The following is a 17,405-nucleotide window of genomic DNA, read 5'->3' on the forward strand; positions in this document are numbered from 1 at the left end:
AGATTATCAATAGAGCCGGTATATGAGGGCAATACGGCAGTTGCTGGTGGCAGTAGCCCAGATAGCGCAGTCGCAGTCATGGAGTTAATATTACGGCTGCTATAATTCTGATTGCTCTCTTGTCTTTGACTAAGAACTAAAATTTCAAATTTTATTAAGTAGTGATCAGACAAAACAGTAGTGTAAGGCAGTACTGTTATATTAGAGGTTGCCAGTCCTCGGGATAATACCAAATCTAAGGTATTACCATTCTTATGCGTTGCTACCTGTACGGCTTGCGTAAAACCAAACGTATCAATTAGAGTCTGAAACGCCGAAGTAAGTGGCTCTGACGGTAAATTCATGTGGACGTTAAAATCGCCCATGATTATTATATTATCCGCGTTTGTCACTAGATCAGCCACGAATTCTGAAAATTCATCCAGGAAGCTAGCGTAAGCCCCAGGTGGACGGTAAATAACAGCAAGATAAAATGACGGTAAAGCGGTGGATCGGACAGTGAGAACTTCAAATGTTTTAAATATGTTAATCGAACGAGTTTAATGAAAACAAACAGGATTACTGTTGGCCATAATCATGCCGAAACAACAACGCTGAAAGGTGCATAGCTTACGGTGTTCTTTTTTCCTTTCCTCTCCCCACCCTCCAACATTCTCTCTCTTGTTACCCTCACAGAATTCCCAAACCATAGCAAACCACCAAAATTTGTGAAATATATGCAATGATTGCTACACTATGAAAGTGCACATTGACAGTCAGTCAATTAAGCCCAGATTTGTTTACTTGCTGTTGGCCTCTCACCTACATCCTAGCAGGGAGGCAAAATACAAAAATACTTATTAGCGTAGTGCTTGCTTGGAGCTGGTACAACGCAAGCGGGTTGATTCAAAATTGGTAAAAAAAAAAAAACAAACATCCAGGTTTCTGCCATTGACCATGGGACACCGAGGTATCCTGGAGGTTAAAGTGAGTAAACTAAAAGGGAACCTTCATGTAGGTTGCTGGTTTCAGATTTTCATGACATAGAATGTGCATGAAGAATTAAATGAACGAATGAATGAATGAATGAGTAAGTAAGTAAGTAAGTAAGTAAATAAATAAATAAATAAATAAATAAATAAATAAATAAATAAATAAATCAAATAAAAAAAGAATACCAGAAATTTGTCTTTCAGAGAGCGAATACTGGTGGGCTTGTAGTTTAGTAAAGGAAGAAGGGTCTTCAGCTCCTTCATGGATATGCTGAAATTACATGAAAACAAAATGTACAGTCAGAATTTACAAGTATGAGTAAGCAGATAAATTAAGTAAATAAAGGTGTACCTGTTTGTCTTTGTCTGATTGACAGAATACATCTTCTTTCTGAGCCAGCTTGAAACAAAATCAAAACTTACTTGATAAGCCTATACTGTAGTATATCTACATATTCTGTGATTATAGGAGTGTGTTTGTGTGTATGCTTACCTCTCAATAAGAATTGGAGTAGGAGCAGTCAGTGTTTCTTGAACTAATATTTCAAGTCCAATTAACCATTTTTGCGCGTCCTCCACAGAATCAGCTAAGAAAACAGCATAACAACCAGACTTAACAATAGTAGAGTCAGACCTAATATCAGATTTTTTTTTTTTTTTAATATCTTGAATTTGGGTTTTCCCCCCCCAACATGTCGTGTGTGTGTGCGTGCGTGCGTGCGTGCGTGCGTGTGGTATCCTTTGCTACATCGCGGTTCGTTTATTGCGGTTTTACTACATCGCAGATGTTCTTTCCAAATTAAAAAAATAATTCAAATTCAAAATAAAAACTTCTAATTTGAGGAATTATGGCACGAAAGTTGCCCACACGCCAGCAGAAAGCAGGGAGTGCCCACACAATTGCAGTGCGTACACTTGTACCTTTTTATAAAAAAATATATATAATAATAAAGAGTTCTAGACGTCAAACACATCCAGCCCAGCCACATCATCAACATGGACGAGGTGCCGCTCACTTTCGACATCCCGGTGAATCACACTGTGGAGGAGAAGGGACCTAGACGATCGCAATACGCACAACGGGATACAAAAAGTCTTCTTTTACTGTTGTGCTTGGCTGCCATGCTAATGGACAGAAACTGCCGCCTAGGGTAATTTTTAAGAGAAAGACTTTGCCTAAAGAGAAGTTTCCTGCAGGAATCATCATTAAGGCAAATAAAAAGGGCTGGATGGATGAGGAAATTATGGGTGGTGTATGTGAGGGGACCAGGTGTTTTTTTCCACGCATCAACATCGCTGTTGATCTGTGACTCTATGCGTGCCCATCTCACAGCCGATGTGAAAAAACTGGTGAAGCAAATGACATGGACATTGGAGTGAACCGGCCGTTCAAAGTAAAGCTGCGAGCGACGTGGGAGCGATGGATGACCAATGGATCACCGATGGAGAGCAGTTTCACTAAGAGTGGAAGGCAGCGCCGGGCGAGTTACGCCACAATTTGCGAATGGATTGTGGATGCTTGGGGTAACATGTCTGCTGGCATTGTTGTGCGAGCTTTCGTAACAGCCGAGGATCCGAGCATCATAGCCGAGGAGCCACACGCCACGGAAAGAGACAGTGAAGAAAGTGAACCTGGCATGTCAGTTGGAGATTTCAATGCGGAAACAGAGGATGACGACTTCGATGGGTTCAATTGATGACCATTACCGGTGATAAAAATGTGAATACCAAACTCAGTGTTGCTCCCGCTTCATTTTTAAATATGCACACTTGTGTGCTTGTGTGTGTGTGTTGTTGATAAATGAAAATGTAAATGAGAATCTTTACGAGGGAAGTGTGGGCGTGGCTTTGCAGTGTGTGCGCACGTAGATTGTTTATATAAAACCTACGCCCTATGAGCCGTTGCACCCTATGTGTGTGTGTTAAACGCAGTCATGGCACACAACTGAGACTGCGCCTTTTATTACAGTGCGTCTTTTGAATGTGAAAATACGGTAATCAGTTTAATGCGCTAGAAAGAGAATATTTGGATTCCACCTTGTCTATGTCCCCCTTGTCCAATCAGTCCCTCTTTTTATCAGAACCTGCTGGGACGTTTCAATTTGTGTCTATTGTATCTGATCATGCTAATGACATTGCTCATCCTAAATACAACTGCCACAACATCAGTCAATTCAAAGGGCTTGACACCATGTGCATGAGCAACCACCCCAGAAAGTTCACAATTACTTAAGCTTACCCCAGCGGAATCCCCAAACGCATAAAGTGCTTTGCGAGAAGCAAGTTCCTTGCTATTGCTTCTGTTAGTTGACATAAAAACCTTCATTATTAACACTGTTATTCCAAACCCAAATTACTGATGGGACGCCGCCAGGCTTGGATTCCACCCATCAGACAAAGCATAGCAAAACAAATCATGAATCTATCTTTTTTAGTTTAGTTTAGTTTAGTTTATTCACGCAATATCCAAGACATACAACATGATACAACAAACAGTAATACACAGGATGTGTGAAAGGTCACCCCAAGCAAGCTATTCAAAGCTTTCAATAGGGGGCCCAGTTTCCCATAAGTATCAGATATTGGCCAGATATCCTTACATTATGGACAACATACAGATTTATAACAGACAATAAACAATAAACACACAATAAGGCACAACAAGCAGTAGACACACAATAAACATACAACAAGTAATAGATTAATCTCAGTATTCTGGTGACACTGGATTTGATGTGAAGTACATTAGCAATTAATAAATTAACAACAGGACAGGTGTTCATGCGATTAATAATCAGCACATTAAACATACATGGGAGTAGATTTTTTTAGATTTGCCTTGAAGATGGAACATTTTTAGTGTTTCGTCGAGCTCATTCCAAATATGTGGCCCTCTCTCTGCACACAATGCTAAAGCTTGTAGATTTTCGTTTCCGTTTTTCCCCAATGATTAGATTGCTATTCCTGGTGGTGTAGGTGTGGCTGGGACTACAGATTGGGATGAGTTGACAGAGTTTATGGTTTCGTTTATGGACAGTCTGATACATGACGCAAGCATTCTGGAAATAGTTGTGTTCAACAAGCCTCAGACGATTGTGTCGGTGGAAAATTGTTTTAGTGGGGGCTTAGTGGTCTAAAGTTTGACCATGTTATGGCACGTATGACCTTATTCTGAAGTATCTCAAGCTTTTTTAAATGGGTTTGAAATGTGTTACACCATATAATATTGCAATATATTAAATGAGGTTCAAATAAGGATTTGTACAGAATAAGAAGTGCAATGAGTGCGAGATAATGTCTCAATTTGAAGAACAAAGCAGCATATTTAGACAGTTTGATTGTGAGATCACCAATATGTCTTTTATAGTTCAAGAACTCGTCAATGTGGATCCCCAGGAATTTAGCAGAGCTGACTCTTTCAATGTTTTGTCTGTTGACTTTTATGCAAATTTGGTCAATGTCATTTTTTTATGGGAGTGGAATACGATGTGGTTTGTTTTATTGACATTTAGGGAGAGTTTGTTGCATTTAAACCATCTGTCTTAAGTTGTTCAAGTGTATTAGGATTTTTGTAGGAAAGATTGGGGAACTCCATGATTGATGGGATTGTATGAAGATTTATGGTTGTTAATAGAAACATACTGATGTCTTCCAAACAGGTAGCTGAGGAACCAGTCTAACGCCAGGCCTTTAATACTATTGTGTTGTAATTTATTTACAAGGATGTCAATCTTAATGGTATCAAAAGCTTTAGACAAGTCCAGAAAAATGGCAATACCATATTCACCTTCATCAATTGCATCATAGATTTTATTAGTCAAGTCAAGTGCTGCCATATATGTAGTGTTTTCTTTTCTGAATCCATACTGGGATGGGGCAAATATGTTTAGTTTGTTTAGACAGTTTACTGTAAACTACTCTTTCCAAAACCTTGGGAAAAGGAGGCAAGATTGATATTGGTCTGTAGTTGCTAAGATTGTTCTTGTTTCCAGATTTAAAGTCCGGTGTGATATGTGCAATTTTTGCCATTTGTGGCTCTACTCCAGAGAGTAGTGCCACTCTTCACTTTTGGTGAAACGCATACAGGGACTTTACGAGCCCCAAACATATTTTGCACAATTCTAGACCAAACTCGTCCAAGGACAAATAAACATCAATCCGCACACCAAACAGAGCCTGCTCACGCCCAGAAAATGACCACGCTGAGAAAAGACATGCTGCACAAAACAGGTTATGACTAGACCTTCCCGACCAGTATGCCCCCCTTAGCACTTCCTTCATCCTCATAGGAAAACCCAAATTTTTACTTAAGACCCAAAACCACATTCTTTAATCCAGTTGCATAGACACGCTCCCAACAATGAGACAGATCCTGAAAAGTCATCTGAGTGACAATAAGATCCAGGCCATTAACCCCTATGTATTGCCAGTTATCAGTTTCCCTGCTGACATAATTCCCTGGCCACTGGAAGAGACACAAGCCACTGATAGAGACAATGCACACAGATGGTTCCACCCCAAGTCCAAAATCCTGAGGCTGTCCACAAAACAGAAATAAGGGGACTACTGAGTGTCCAGAGCATTATCCAGAAGGACACAACAAGCCTCCAAGAATACATTAACCAGGTAGCAGTAATAGTGTTCTGGAATATCTGGACCAAATATAGATGTGAGGTCCCAGAATCAAGACAGCAGACATCTTCAAAGGTGGTTGAGAACAGCCAGGCCAAGATTCTGTTGGACTTCCATATCCAGACTGACAAACTGGTGATAGCAACAGCTGGAAAAAGGAGCATGAAAAGCTGGAGAAATATAAATGGTTGAAGGAAGAACTAGGGAAAATGTAAGAATAAAAGCAAAAGTGGTTCCACGAGTGATTGGAGACTAGGGACAGTAACCCCCCTGCTGGATGAATGGCTCCAGCCGATACCTGCACCTGTGCAAAACCCTAACACTAACAAACCAATTTGCGTTTTTATTATAAACTAACGAGTGCAATAACTGACTCAGATTCTATCGTGAGCCACAACAATGCAATGTGAGATTCTACTTAACCCTTTAAGGCCTAAAATGCCTGGCAAAATAAGTCTCTGAAACCTATGGGCGACTTTAGAAGCACTAGTCCGTTTTGTGTTCACAATGGTGAACACCAGTGTTGTTTTATGGGCACTCATACCACTAGAATATTAATCAGGGTAAACTGCACATTAATAGCAACATTTTGCCCCTAACATTTGAGACAGTTCATGCAAGTTTTTCAATAACTTTCAAGATTCAAGAAGAATTTATTCGCCATGTTTGAGCGTGCCAAACAAGAATTTGACTTTGTTACATCACAGTCTCTGTTCAACATTTAGGTGACTAACACCACTCAGGACATGTGAAAATGACAAATGACAATATTCTCAGCCATCCCCTAATCTTAAACTCCCATGAGGGCAAGGAATAACTCAAATCTCCGACTAGGGGAAGTGAAAAACCTTGAGAAGAGACCAAAGATGGGAGGGTCCCTCTTCCAGGATGACCAGGCTGCAATGGATGCAGAGAACACTCATAGTGCAAACAGTGTAGACAATCCAAAAGTGTGTGGAGAGCAGGATGTTATTGCACAGCAATGACTCTGAGACTCTAAGAGTGGTGTGGGTTCATCAGAGCAACAGCCTGGGGGAAGAAGTTGTCTCTGTGTCTGCTGGTTTTGGCGTACAGAGTTCTATAACGCTGTCCGGAGGGGAGTAGTTCAAACAGACTGTAACTTTGGTGAGAAGGGTCTGTAGAGATGTTGCTTGCGCGTTTCCTGGTCCTGGACAGGTACAAGTCTTGGATAGATGGGAGGGTTGATTCCAATGATCTTTTCTGCAGTCCTGATTGTCCGTTGCAGTCTGTGCTTGTCTTGTTTGGAGGCCGATCCAAACCAGACAGCGATGGAGGTGCAGAGGACAGACTGGATGATGGCAGTGTAAAAGGTCTTCAGCAGCTCCCGCGGCAGGTTGAACTTCTTGAGCAGTCTCAGGAAGTACAGCCTCTGCTGTGCCTTCTTCCGGACAGAGTCTATGTGGCTGGTCCATTTCAGGTCCAGTGGGATTGTGGTACCCAGGAACTTGAAGGTGTCTGAGAAGAGTATGGTATTACTGCGGATAGTGAGGGGTGAAAGTGGTGAAGGATCTCGCCTGAAATCTACTGTCATCTCCACGGTCTTGTGCGGGTTCAGCTCTAGGTGATTTTGGCTGCACCAGTGGACCAGCCGCTCCACCTCCTGTCTGTACACTTGTGCGACCTATAAACCTGCCCTATCATGATTTTTTTGTTCCTGAGGAGCTGGTTGAGTTTGTCACTGTTAACACTGGCAACATGGTGGAGAAAAGAAAGAAGCTATGTGGTAAAGAGGCAGCCTTTGGAACCTGTTAGTGTTTGTATTGTCAAACAGTGAATAGCAAACTCTCCACTTCAAAGTATGTTTAGAGGCTGTTGAAACAAAATCGGGTAGCAATGATGTGTTATACATATATAACATATATATATATATATATATATATACACACACACAAATGTTGCGGGGTGAATCGATGAATTTGCAGGTGCCGAACTGCAAGTATGCTATCATTCATTGTATATGCACAAGGCTATAACATTTGGTATCCAAATATAAAAAATCATACTCACCTCCCAGACTTAATGTATTGAGAACAAACTGTGAGCCATAGAAGATGGTAAAACAAGTGCTGTCGTCATGTTTATCTTTGCCATCTTTGAACCGTTCAAAGTCTTTAGAATTTCTTCCAGGGCGAACCTCTCGGATCTCAAATAGATCCACTGAAACGCAGAAGAGAGAGGAAAGGGTATATCGAGTCAGAATTTGATCCAACTGTGATTGATGGCTATCAAAAAGTCATTAAAAGGTCATTAAATATGATCCAAAATCTGATTGATGGCTATCAAGAAGGTATTAAATGTGATTCAAATGTGATTGATGGCTATCAAGAGTGTATTAAATATGATTGATGAGGTCAAGAGTTAGATGAGATTGATATGGGTTACATTTCTCTCACCATTTAGAATGAGGTGATTTAAGCCGTCATATAATTTACATTTTGCAAATTTTTTCCTCACCATTTAGAATGATGTGATTTAAGACGGTGGGGTGGGGGTGGGGTTGTTTTCTACCTCGAGATGATGATGTAGCCTGCACAGAGGTCAAGGGTGAAGAGTGTTGGTGGTGTTATGTTTGTACATATCCCCCACCATGAGGGGTGAACAGAGTGACGTGGGGAGAGTAATTTTTGACTGGGTATAAAGGTGTAGCCTTGTAACTGTTAAATAGTCACAAACGGCCATTGTCGCTACGTTGTGAAGATCTTTTAAGAGATGGTTAAAGGTAACTATTTTTTTTAATCAAAAATATTCCATTATAATTCAAGTTAAAGTTAAAGTCCCAATGATTGTCACACACACAACTGGATGTGGCGAAATTAGTCCTCTGCAATGAACCTAATCCCATGTGATTTTGATCCATTCCCTGGGGGAGAGGGGAGCAGTGAGCAGTAGCGGAGCCGCGCTCCGGAATCATTTTGATGATCTAACCCCCCAATTCCAACCCTTAATGCTGAGTGCCAAGCAGGGAGGCAGTGGGTCTAATTTTTATAGTCTTTGGTATGACCCGGCCGAAATGATGGGTTTGTCTGCATAATATGACGCACATGTATGTTTCTTTACACAGATATTATAGTTTATGTCCTATAGTATAGTTTACGTATATAATGCTTGTGAGTTTATTTGTTTACATTACTTTATTATCTTTTCCAGCTTTTGTAATGTAGTTTTTTCTCTCTCACAAAAGCGCCCTTAAATGATGACTTCAGCGGTGTCTATTTAACGCAGACGGTGGATACGGTCAATTACACACGTTCATGTATTTTAGTTAATATTAATGTTATTAGCTTGTAATTTTAGCATATGTATGTACGACAGATGTCGTCTCCGCAGCAGAACAAGATATTCAGAAAAATGGTCTGGGTCATACGAGCGACCGAGGAGGAGGAGGGGGAAGAGGAGTCAGCTCCACACGTGCTACGTGCGTTTGAGGAAAATCAAAACACCCTCTTTGAACACCAACCGGAAGACATGACAAATGCGGAACTAGCGGATATTACGTACGAAGACCGGAACCAAACTCAAGAGTCGTTCAAAGAAGTTAGAGGTATCTCAAATCGATTTTGTTTTCAATATTCACTTTTTGGTCGTATCGTTATCAGTATATTTATGTTATTATAACAATGTTTGTTTTGTATACTACAGGCACGTTTCACTCCCTGCCTCAAACTGTTCAAACCGGGAGGAGGAGTTGGAGGAGAGGTCGCACGCACAACCCCCACCATTCCTTAGGGGTGATAGCAGCGCGAAGTGGAGGTCAAAGAAGCTCTACGTGTGTCGGTAATTGTCTACACAAACAGCAGTTGCAAGAATGTTTAAAGGTAACACATGCACTATACACAACTATGCTTGAAACACCGTTAGTTTAAAAAAAAAAAAATGGCTAGCGCTAACCTCACGCCAACTGAGGCAGACGTCATAACAAGGATTACTGAATTAGATTTTGAAACCGCGGAAACAAGTCATGAGTCACATATTGAGGAGAGAAGTGATACCCCTGAACTAGATAAAAAATTATTGACAATTAGCAATGATAATGAATTGTTATCGGCTGATACGCACAGGGGTCAAATATCAGAATTAACATCTCACCTGCTAACTATCCTTGAGGATGTAAATGCGGTGGTCTCGGGGACAAAACAGAGTGCCCTCAGCCCCAACATACCCGATCATTTACTAAGTGTGATAGAAGGTCTTAATAATCAAAGCGTAAATGATGGTAGACAAAGTCCTACACACATTTCTTCACAATTGTTAAACCTGGTAGTTGAATTAAACAGCCACACGGCTGATAGCATAGGATGTCTCAGTCCTAACATACAGGCTCAACTGGTTGACATTATCAACGAGCTAAATATACAGCCGTCTGAGGATAAATTATGCCTTAGTCCTAATGATCCCAGGCACGACAATCATTCTGTGTTAAATGATGAGATAATTGCTGAAATGTGCGTTCGTCCTGTTGATTCCTTGCATGAACTCGACAATCATTCAATGCCAATGGCTATCAATGACAATACAATGACAAATCAGCGCACACCCCCTGATGTTAATTTAAGGCCTCCGAGAAGTGATCAAAGGTTTGTTCAGGATGGTGGGTCTGTGGTAATTAATAGACCCCATTTCAATAATGTTGAGGTACGGAGACGTGTAAAGCCTCCCATGCAATCGGATAGGACGGATTTTGCGGCCTTTTACATGCACATTGAAAATAACATCAATGATGTTTTGGAGGCGGTAGATAGGATGGTGCAAGCGGGTGATGCAGTCCAGATTGAGATTGTGGGTGGTAATGAAAGGGCTCATACCTATCAACAAATGATCGACATAAACTCTATGAGGGAGCATGTACATAGCATGCTTGAGCGTCTAGCTCAGTCTAACACGAACTAAAGCTTAGAATTAGTGGTACAAATATTCACACCGTTGCGTGGAGGTATGCGTCGCAAACTAGTACATTCCACTAATGTAGAAATATTAAGGATAAAAAAAACGACACTTGCACATAACTCCTAACAAAGACACCATTCTATGCTTTGCTCTCTTACTAGCATATCTGTTAAACAGCACGCTAACGTCAAAACAGGCCACACAACAGGCGCAGCTTTTACAAGAGTGTAGGTTTGAATTGTCACACAGCTTTAAGTTTGGCTGATGTACACAAATTTGAGAAAGTCCTCAAAAGAAAGATAGTTATATTGTACAGAAAAGCTGACTGCCGTCCTATGACTTTTTTTGAGACTCATTATCCCAAATCAGCCGACGATACTTTGTTTATCCTTTTACTCGAGTGTCATTACCATGGCGTTAAATTGATAGAAGGTTTTGTGGGTCATGCGTTTTTCTGCAGACACTGTTACAAAGGGCATGAGGATTGGGAACAACACCATTGCGCGGGCCATTGTCACATATGTCTTGATGCGAGATGTAAACATCTACCATTTAAGCGTGTAATCTGCCCTGATTGCAATAAGACTTGTAATGACGAGTCTTTTATCAAGTAGATAATGACGAGTCTTTTATCAAGTATAAAGAGCCGAGGAAGACGAAAAGATCTACGATCCTCAAGAGTAACTGTGACATGTACAAAAAAATGCATGCAATGTGATCTGCAGTATTATGTGAAACCTGGTGGTAGCCTGGCTAAGCATCAATGCCACGTTGAAAAACGTGCTGTGTGTGGTGATGAATTAGGTCAAAATGCTGATACAACGCTAAACTCCCATCTGTGTTACATTCAGCCTATTAAATCTGAACCACCTTGTAAAAATTTAATCTACTATGATTTTGAAACGTATGTAGATACAGACGGCTCAATCAAACCTTTTCTTGTGTGTTGTAAATCGAATAGTCTGGAGAAGCATTGGTTTGGTCCCGATTGCGTCGATGGTTGGTTAGTTTTTTTCGAAATCCTCGTTTTGAGTGCTTGACATTTGTCGCGCATTTATATCCCTAAACAATAAAATGTTTAGTGCAAAAATAGAACCTATTCCGCGCCCGTATTGTACCGGAGTGCAATGAAATCCGGGGAATAAACCGCCTACTTCAGTTTCATAGTAATTAACGAAGCGGTATAGATCAGGATGTGTGGCCAACATAACCATTTTTTTATTGTTTTGGGCTAAAATGCAGAATGAGAATGACTTTCCCATTATTTGAAATCAATCGGGTCGTTCTGATCCGTCCGTATACTAATACGGATGTGTTCTATGTGACGATTATTCACATCTAAATAGAATAAGGGGCTGAACGTTCTATTTATGATCTTTCTGAATCTCCCTTCAATAGGCAGAGCTATAAGTAAAGGTAAAGGTGTATATAAAAAGATGGTAATGGCCACCCCTCCGATCAGCTGTTCGAGGGGCTTTTATCCAATCAGGTTTCAATGTAATCCACTGTTCAGGATTAATTCCTACAATATACGCTAAGGGGCTCTTAAACATAATTTTGTAGGGTTATTTGCTGTAAAACTGAAATCTATGCATATGTTGATCATAATCAACAGCAATTTTTTTACCACACCATCTCGTTATCTGATTGTGAATGTCATGAACCAAGGAGTTAAGTTTGTTGTAAAGGCCACCTTGTATTTTCAATAAGGTGGGCGTGGTTGCATCATGAGCCTCATAGAACGGGTCTCCTCGAGTATTTGATGCCTCCTTCGGCATTGGTTTTATTGGCTCTTTGACGTAAAAACCAAGTTTTTTCTCTGGCACATCTAAAAATGTGTTTACATAGGTAATTTCACAAATATTGACATCCCAAGGCCCCTGCAAGTTATTAATATGCTGGGCTAACTCAACCTCAAATTCTGAAATGGTATTATCAGTATATAAATGCATTTGATGCTAGTGTGACATAAAACCCATTCTGTACTTCACCCATCTTGTTTTTGTCACAGAATGAATGTTTTTTCAGATATTTTTAACGCTGCTTGCCGGCACCCAGCTGTTAAATTTGTCGGGCCAGCCCCTCCATTGGACTAAAATTTCGCATCTCCCGGAGACATTTCGTGATTTAAGAATTTTCTGGATGCTGAAAATAGTTTTGTTTTTTTCACTTTTTGTAATTCCAAGTCGTAAAACATTCCTTCTAACAGATCTCTGTCGTAGTCAATAAGTTTATAGACGGATGGATAACGTCCAATACATTCCGATATTGTAAAAAATTCATGTGAATAAGATTCTTCATAACCTTTTTGAAAAACACTCCTTAATTTTGAAATCCAGACAACATCTCCTTGGACGAAAGTTTTTTTTGTTTTTATCACTTTTTTGCAAATGAGTGTGTGCGTAGATGTTGCTAAATAAAGCTTGCATGTCGCATAAATCAGTTTGAAATTGTTCCATAGGAGCCCTAACAAAACCCTTGTTTCTAGGAAAATTTATTCTAGCAGGTTTATGTAATGTGTAGGCATCTTGTTCTGGCAGAAAAGCCTTTACTTTTTCAATATTTATGTTTGTACAGCTAGAGACGCTGGGCACCACCAAAACTTTTTAGCGTCATAATAGAGCTTATCCAGACACCTGTTGTGACAAATATATGACGTGTGTTAGAGTTAATGAATCACACAGACTATTGAATGAACACATGTTATAAAAACAGGTAAAATCATGTTGTTTTTTTTAATTGGATGAACACAGGATATAAAAACTGTTAATAATCATCATCATCATACTAATATCAACATTTAAAAAACATGATACAGGTCAAACAAGTATAACATTGTTGGGTAATAATATATAAAAAAATCGACTACTTCCTCAAACAAGTAAAAAAAAGTATAAAATTGGGTTTTTTGGGGTTATAATACAGTGGAGCCTCGGTTTTTGAACGTCCCTGTTCTCGAACAATTTGGTATTCGAACAAAAACATTTTTTTATTTCGGATGTCTGATGAAATTCAGTTGTCGAACCTCACGAGATGAGCCGAGAGGACCCACATGCCAACTGACTCTGTTTGTTATTACATTCTCGTTACTCTGAGGATTGGATCAACTCTAATCATGCCTCCAAATGAAGCAAGTGGGAGCAGTAAAGCCATCCTAAAACACAAAGACGCTCGTAAAGCAATGAGACAGTGAGTGCCCGGCCGGTGCGCTGCTGTTGCGCGATCGGACAAAATTAAGCTCCCTGCACACTGAGGTCCACTTACATTTTGGAAAGTACATTAGGACTTTAAAAATATTTTCTAAATTTAGGCAATAGCTCTGTCACAATAATACAACCAGCGCGGTGCAGTTGCGCAGTCGGTGACACGCTACGGTTGCGCATTCGGCAGTGCGCTGCAGTTGCGCGATCGGACAAAATTAAACTTCCTGCGCACTGAGGTCCACTTAAATTTTGGAAAGTACATTAGGACTATAAAAATATTTTCTAAATTTCAGCGACGGCTCTGTCACAATAATGCGACCAGCGCGGTGCAGTTTCGCGGTTGGTGACGCGCTACGGTTGCGCATTCGGCGGTGTGCTGCAGTTGCGCGATCAGACAGAAATGCACAAATGAAAAAATGCTTAAAACAAGGCGATTTTTTTTTCTTGGAAGAGGATTAATTTTCTTTCCATTATTTGTAATGGGAAAACGTGATTTGGAATTGAAACGATTCACTTCTCAAACAGCCTTCTGGAACGGATTTTGTTCAAAAACCGAGGCTCCACTGTATATAGACAATCGATTACTTCCTCAAACAAGTAAAAAGTATAACATTGTTTTTTGGGGTTATAATATATAAAAAATTGACTACTTCCTCAAACAAGTAAAAAAGTATAACTTTTTTTTTCAAGATCGTACAAATCTAATCATAGAATGGATAACAGGCACCGGGACATTTGATTCGATCACATTTATGAATTTGATCAACTCAGTTTTTAAATCAATTAACATATTTATCATGTGAAAAGTAATACAATCGTAAAACAATGTAATAACAGTGAACAGATGCGCTACACTAATTTCAGTCCACTCGTTGAGAATGAGCTTCAATTTGTTAGACATTTATTCTAAATTCAATAAGACAGACACTATACTCTCCCATTAGGTTTGTAGAATCGTTTGTGAAATGTCCCTAACTTTTGCCATCACCGATAACAATCTCTGCACACAGAAATCAGCGTTATTGGTCTGGGTGATGGCTCGTTCCAAAACATCTGTCCAATTATGTACACCATAGTAGTAGTATTTTCTGAAGATGTTCCCCATCACTTTTTTCAGCGCAAGTTCTATCGAGAAAGTCAAGATCTGATTCGGTTAATTTTACGAATTCCTGAGAATCTTCTTTGATAGGCTTGAGCTTGTCGAAGATGTGTTGTTCGTGCAATAACTGTCAAAATGATGTCAGCAGTCTGCTTGATGGTTTTAAGCATTAAAATAGAACAGCATGCTCTCTAAAGTAGTGCGAAAAGCGCCATTACATAGCGCTCGCAACACCTCTTTGGAATCCTCATAGAAATAAAAAGAGCGCTGTTTCACATATAAACACGAGTGGCACATCTGTGAAAGATCGTGCATCATACACCCCTGGCAGGTGGTTCGGCTAAATTTGAGTAAAACCAGATTATTGAAGCAGAAAAGCTTCCGTACAACAGGTCAGCGCAGGCTGCTGAGCTAATTGCACTGACAAGAGCTTGTCAATTAGCGGAAAATAAGGAAGTCACTGTATTCACAGACAGCCAGTATGCGTTTTCTACTCTGTTCTATTTTGCAAAACAATGAGAGCGCAGGGGGATGACAACATCAACCAGTAAGCCTCCTTGTTAGAAGACTTGTTGCAGGCCATTCAGGTGGCCATGCAGGTGGATTCTATGCTGCGTTGTGGTTGGAGTGTGCTGTGTTTTGTGGGCTCATCTGAATGGACCAATTGACAGTGTCAACCGTGGAAGAAGATGGTCACATGATGAGAACTTTGAGGACTGGTCATGGGACCTCAGAAACGCATACGAAACCAACGCTTGGTACCGGTATGTGAAGTTCACTGTGAGAGATCACACACAGGAGGGATGCTATGTGTGTTCCAAACTCCCCCCTTCCTCCACACAAGTTCACTTGGAGCCCAGAGCAGCAATGAATGTCACCGAAGCAAAATGTATGGCATCCACAGGAGGAGTTGGATATCAACACCGTGCTGTCACAGTCAGTTCCGCCCTGGACTTGCAGACGGTACCTGTGATCAGCTTTTCTGGGCAAATCTCAATGTGACCGTTTAAGGACGAACATTGCCTCAAGTGGCCTACACAGAGAGACCAGCTGGAGTGAACTACAGATGTTACATCCAAGGTAATGAGACCCACAAATGCATTAACGAAGACTGCTCTCCAGGAGGAAACTGGATGGGAGCTTTGGACATCACCGCTGAGTGTCAGGATAAGAGGGCCATTTCGAGTGGTGAGGGATCTCCCACCGATATGACTGCGCCATCAAACGGGACTTACTTCATACAGAATGGCTGGTGGCTTTGTGGTCACAAGGTTTATCTGATGCTGCCCGCCAACTGGACAGGAGTGTGTGCTCCAGTGTGGGTGACAGACCACACCTACAGGATACAACATCATCAGGTGACGACAGCACACAACTCTTCTGGACGTCGACGCAGGGCTGTCGCGACCTTTGACCCTGTCTGGGGTGCAAACGTTCCAGACGACCATTAAGTATGGTTCGTCTGAGACAAAATTGTTCATGCGCTTTTTCCTTGGATCAGAGTTGGAAAACAAGCACTCTACATCGAAACACTGAACTATCGTTTCCAATCGTTTGTGAATCTCTCTCTGCAGGTCAATGATGGTCAAAACAGAGAGATTCAGGCTATTAGGCTAATGGTCTTGTAAAACAGGATGGTTCTGGACTTGATGACTGCAGCGCAAGGTGGCGTGTGCCACATTATTGGGACTTCCTGTTGCACATACATACCAGGAGAAAATGACACGCACAAAAACGACGCCATGAATTAACTGAAGAACTTACATGACTTACTTACTTACCATGTCAAAAGACAAAGTCCCGCATCAATGGTATGTCTTTTCATGGCTATTCTCTGGCAACTGGTGGCAACTACTGTTGAAATTTGTGACTCCTGTGTTTGTTGTGCTGGTGTTGTTGTGCTTATTTGCAACGTGTGTTGTCCCGTGTTTGAAGTCTGCTGTATCAAGATCTTTATCTTCTACCATAGCACAGGTGCAAATACAACATATCAGACATGTCGAATGTGATGACTATGACGCGCTGCGGAAAGGAGGTTGCGATGATGCTGTTTAGCCATACATATTTTACAGACACTTAATGATTTGGCCATTGAAAATGCTTCGCAAGTGATGGGTACAATGATGTGCTGTTTCTGTGTTTTGATTTTTTTATTGTTTTTCTTTCTTCATTATATTTTCTTACTCATGTTTGATTGATCGGGGTGGGCATAATCATATGATAAACAGGAGGGATATGTTAGGGTTTACAAACTATCTTGATCGTATGATTATGTTGGAATGTAGACTAGAATTATTAACTTTTTTTAAACCTTTTACCTTTCCTTGACTCTGAAAAGTTTAACCATTCAGTTGTTGAAACTTTCCAAATGGTGTGGAAACATCCTTGCTTAGTTAGTCATCTAAAATGCTCCACTTGTTTATATTTCCACGACCTTGTAAAACAATGAGCTGGGACCCTCCGCACTGATTAACCAGTTGCTGAGGTGACCACCAAACATGTCCAATGTCACCCCCACCCTACTTGTTCTCAATAAATATGCTCTTGTAAGAGACTAACGGCAGAGTTCGTTCGAACATTGCTGTACCTACAGTA

At 40.6% G+C, this 17,405-nt stretch overlaps 2 protein-coding genes across 9 annotated transcripts in view; one reads left to right on the top strand and one right to left on the bottom strand.

Annotated features, from left to right (window-relative positions):
- The window catches only part of LOC147056179 (uncharacterized), a 232,473-nt gene that overhangs the window by 131,126 nt on the left and 83,942 nt on the right, over nucleotides 1-17,405 (top strand). The gene's annotated exons all lie outside the window — the stretch shown is intronic.
- Nucleotides 1-17,405, bottom strand: part of plcg2 (phospholipase C, gamma 2) — a 125,544-nt gene that overhangs the window by 94,406 nt on the left and 13,733 nt on the right. For 6 of the 8 annotated variants that reach the window (XM_085913779.1, XM_085913778.1, XM_085913784.1 and 3 more), the window contains exons 3-6: nucleotides 7,632-7,781; nucleotides 1,465-1,558; nucleotides 1,324-1,371; nucleotides 1,158-1,242 (exon numbers count right to left, since the gene is read on the bottom strand). In XM_085913779.1, coding sequence (XP_085769905.1) covers nucleotides 1,158-1,242; nucleotides 1,324-1,371; nucleotides 1,465-1,558; nucleotides 7,632-7,781 — 377 coding nt within the window. Of the gene's footprint in view, nucleotides 1-1,157; nucleotides 1,243-1,323; nucleotides 1,372-1,464; nucleotides 1,559-7,631; nucleotides 7,782-8,078; nucleotides 8,152-17,405 lie in introns of all 8 variants that reach the window. The other 2 variants (XM_085913781.1, XM_085913783.1) reach the window with 2 other exon arrangements.

This window comes from Syngnathus leptorhynchus, chromosome 6, assembly GCF_054491065.1.
Source record: "Syngnathus leptorhynchus isolate UIUO chromosome 6, UIUO_Slep, whole genome shotgun sequence".
Classification (NCBI taxonomy): Eukaryota; Metazoa; Chordata; class Actinopteri; order Syngnathiformes; family Syngnathidae; genus Syngnathus; species Syngnathus leptorhynchus.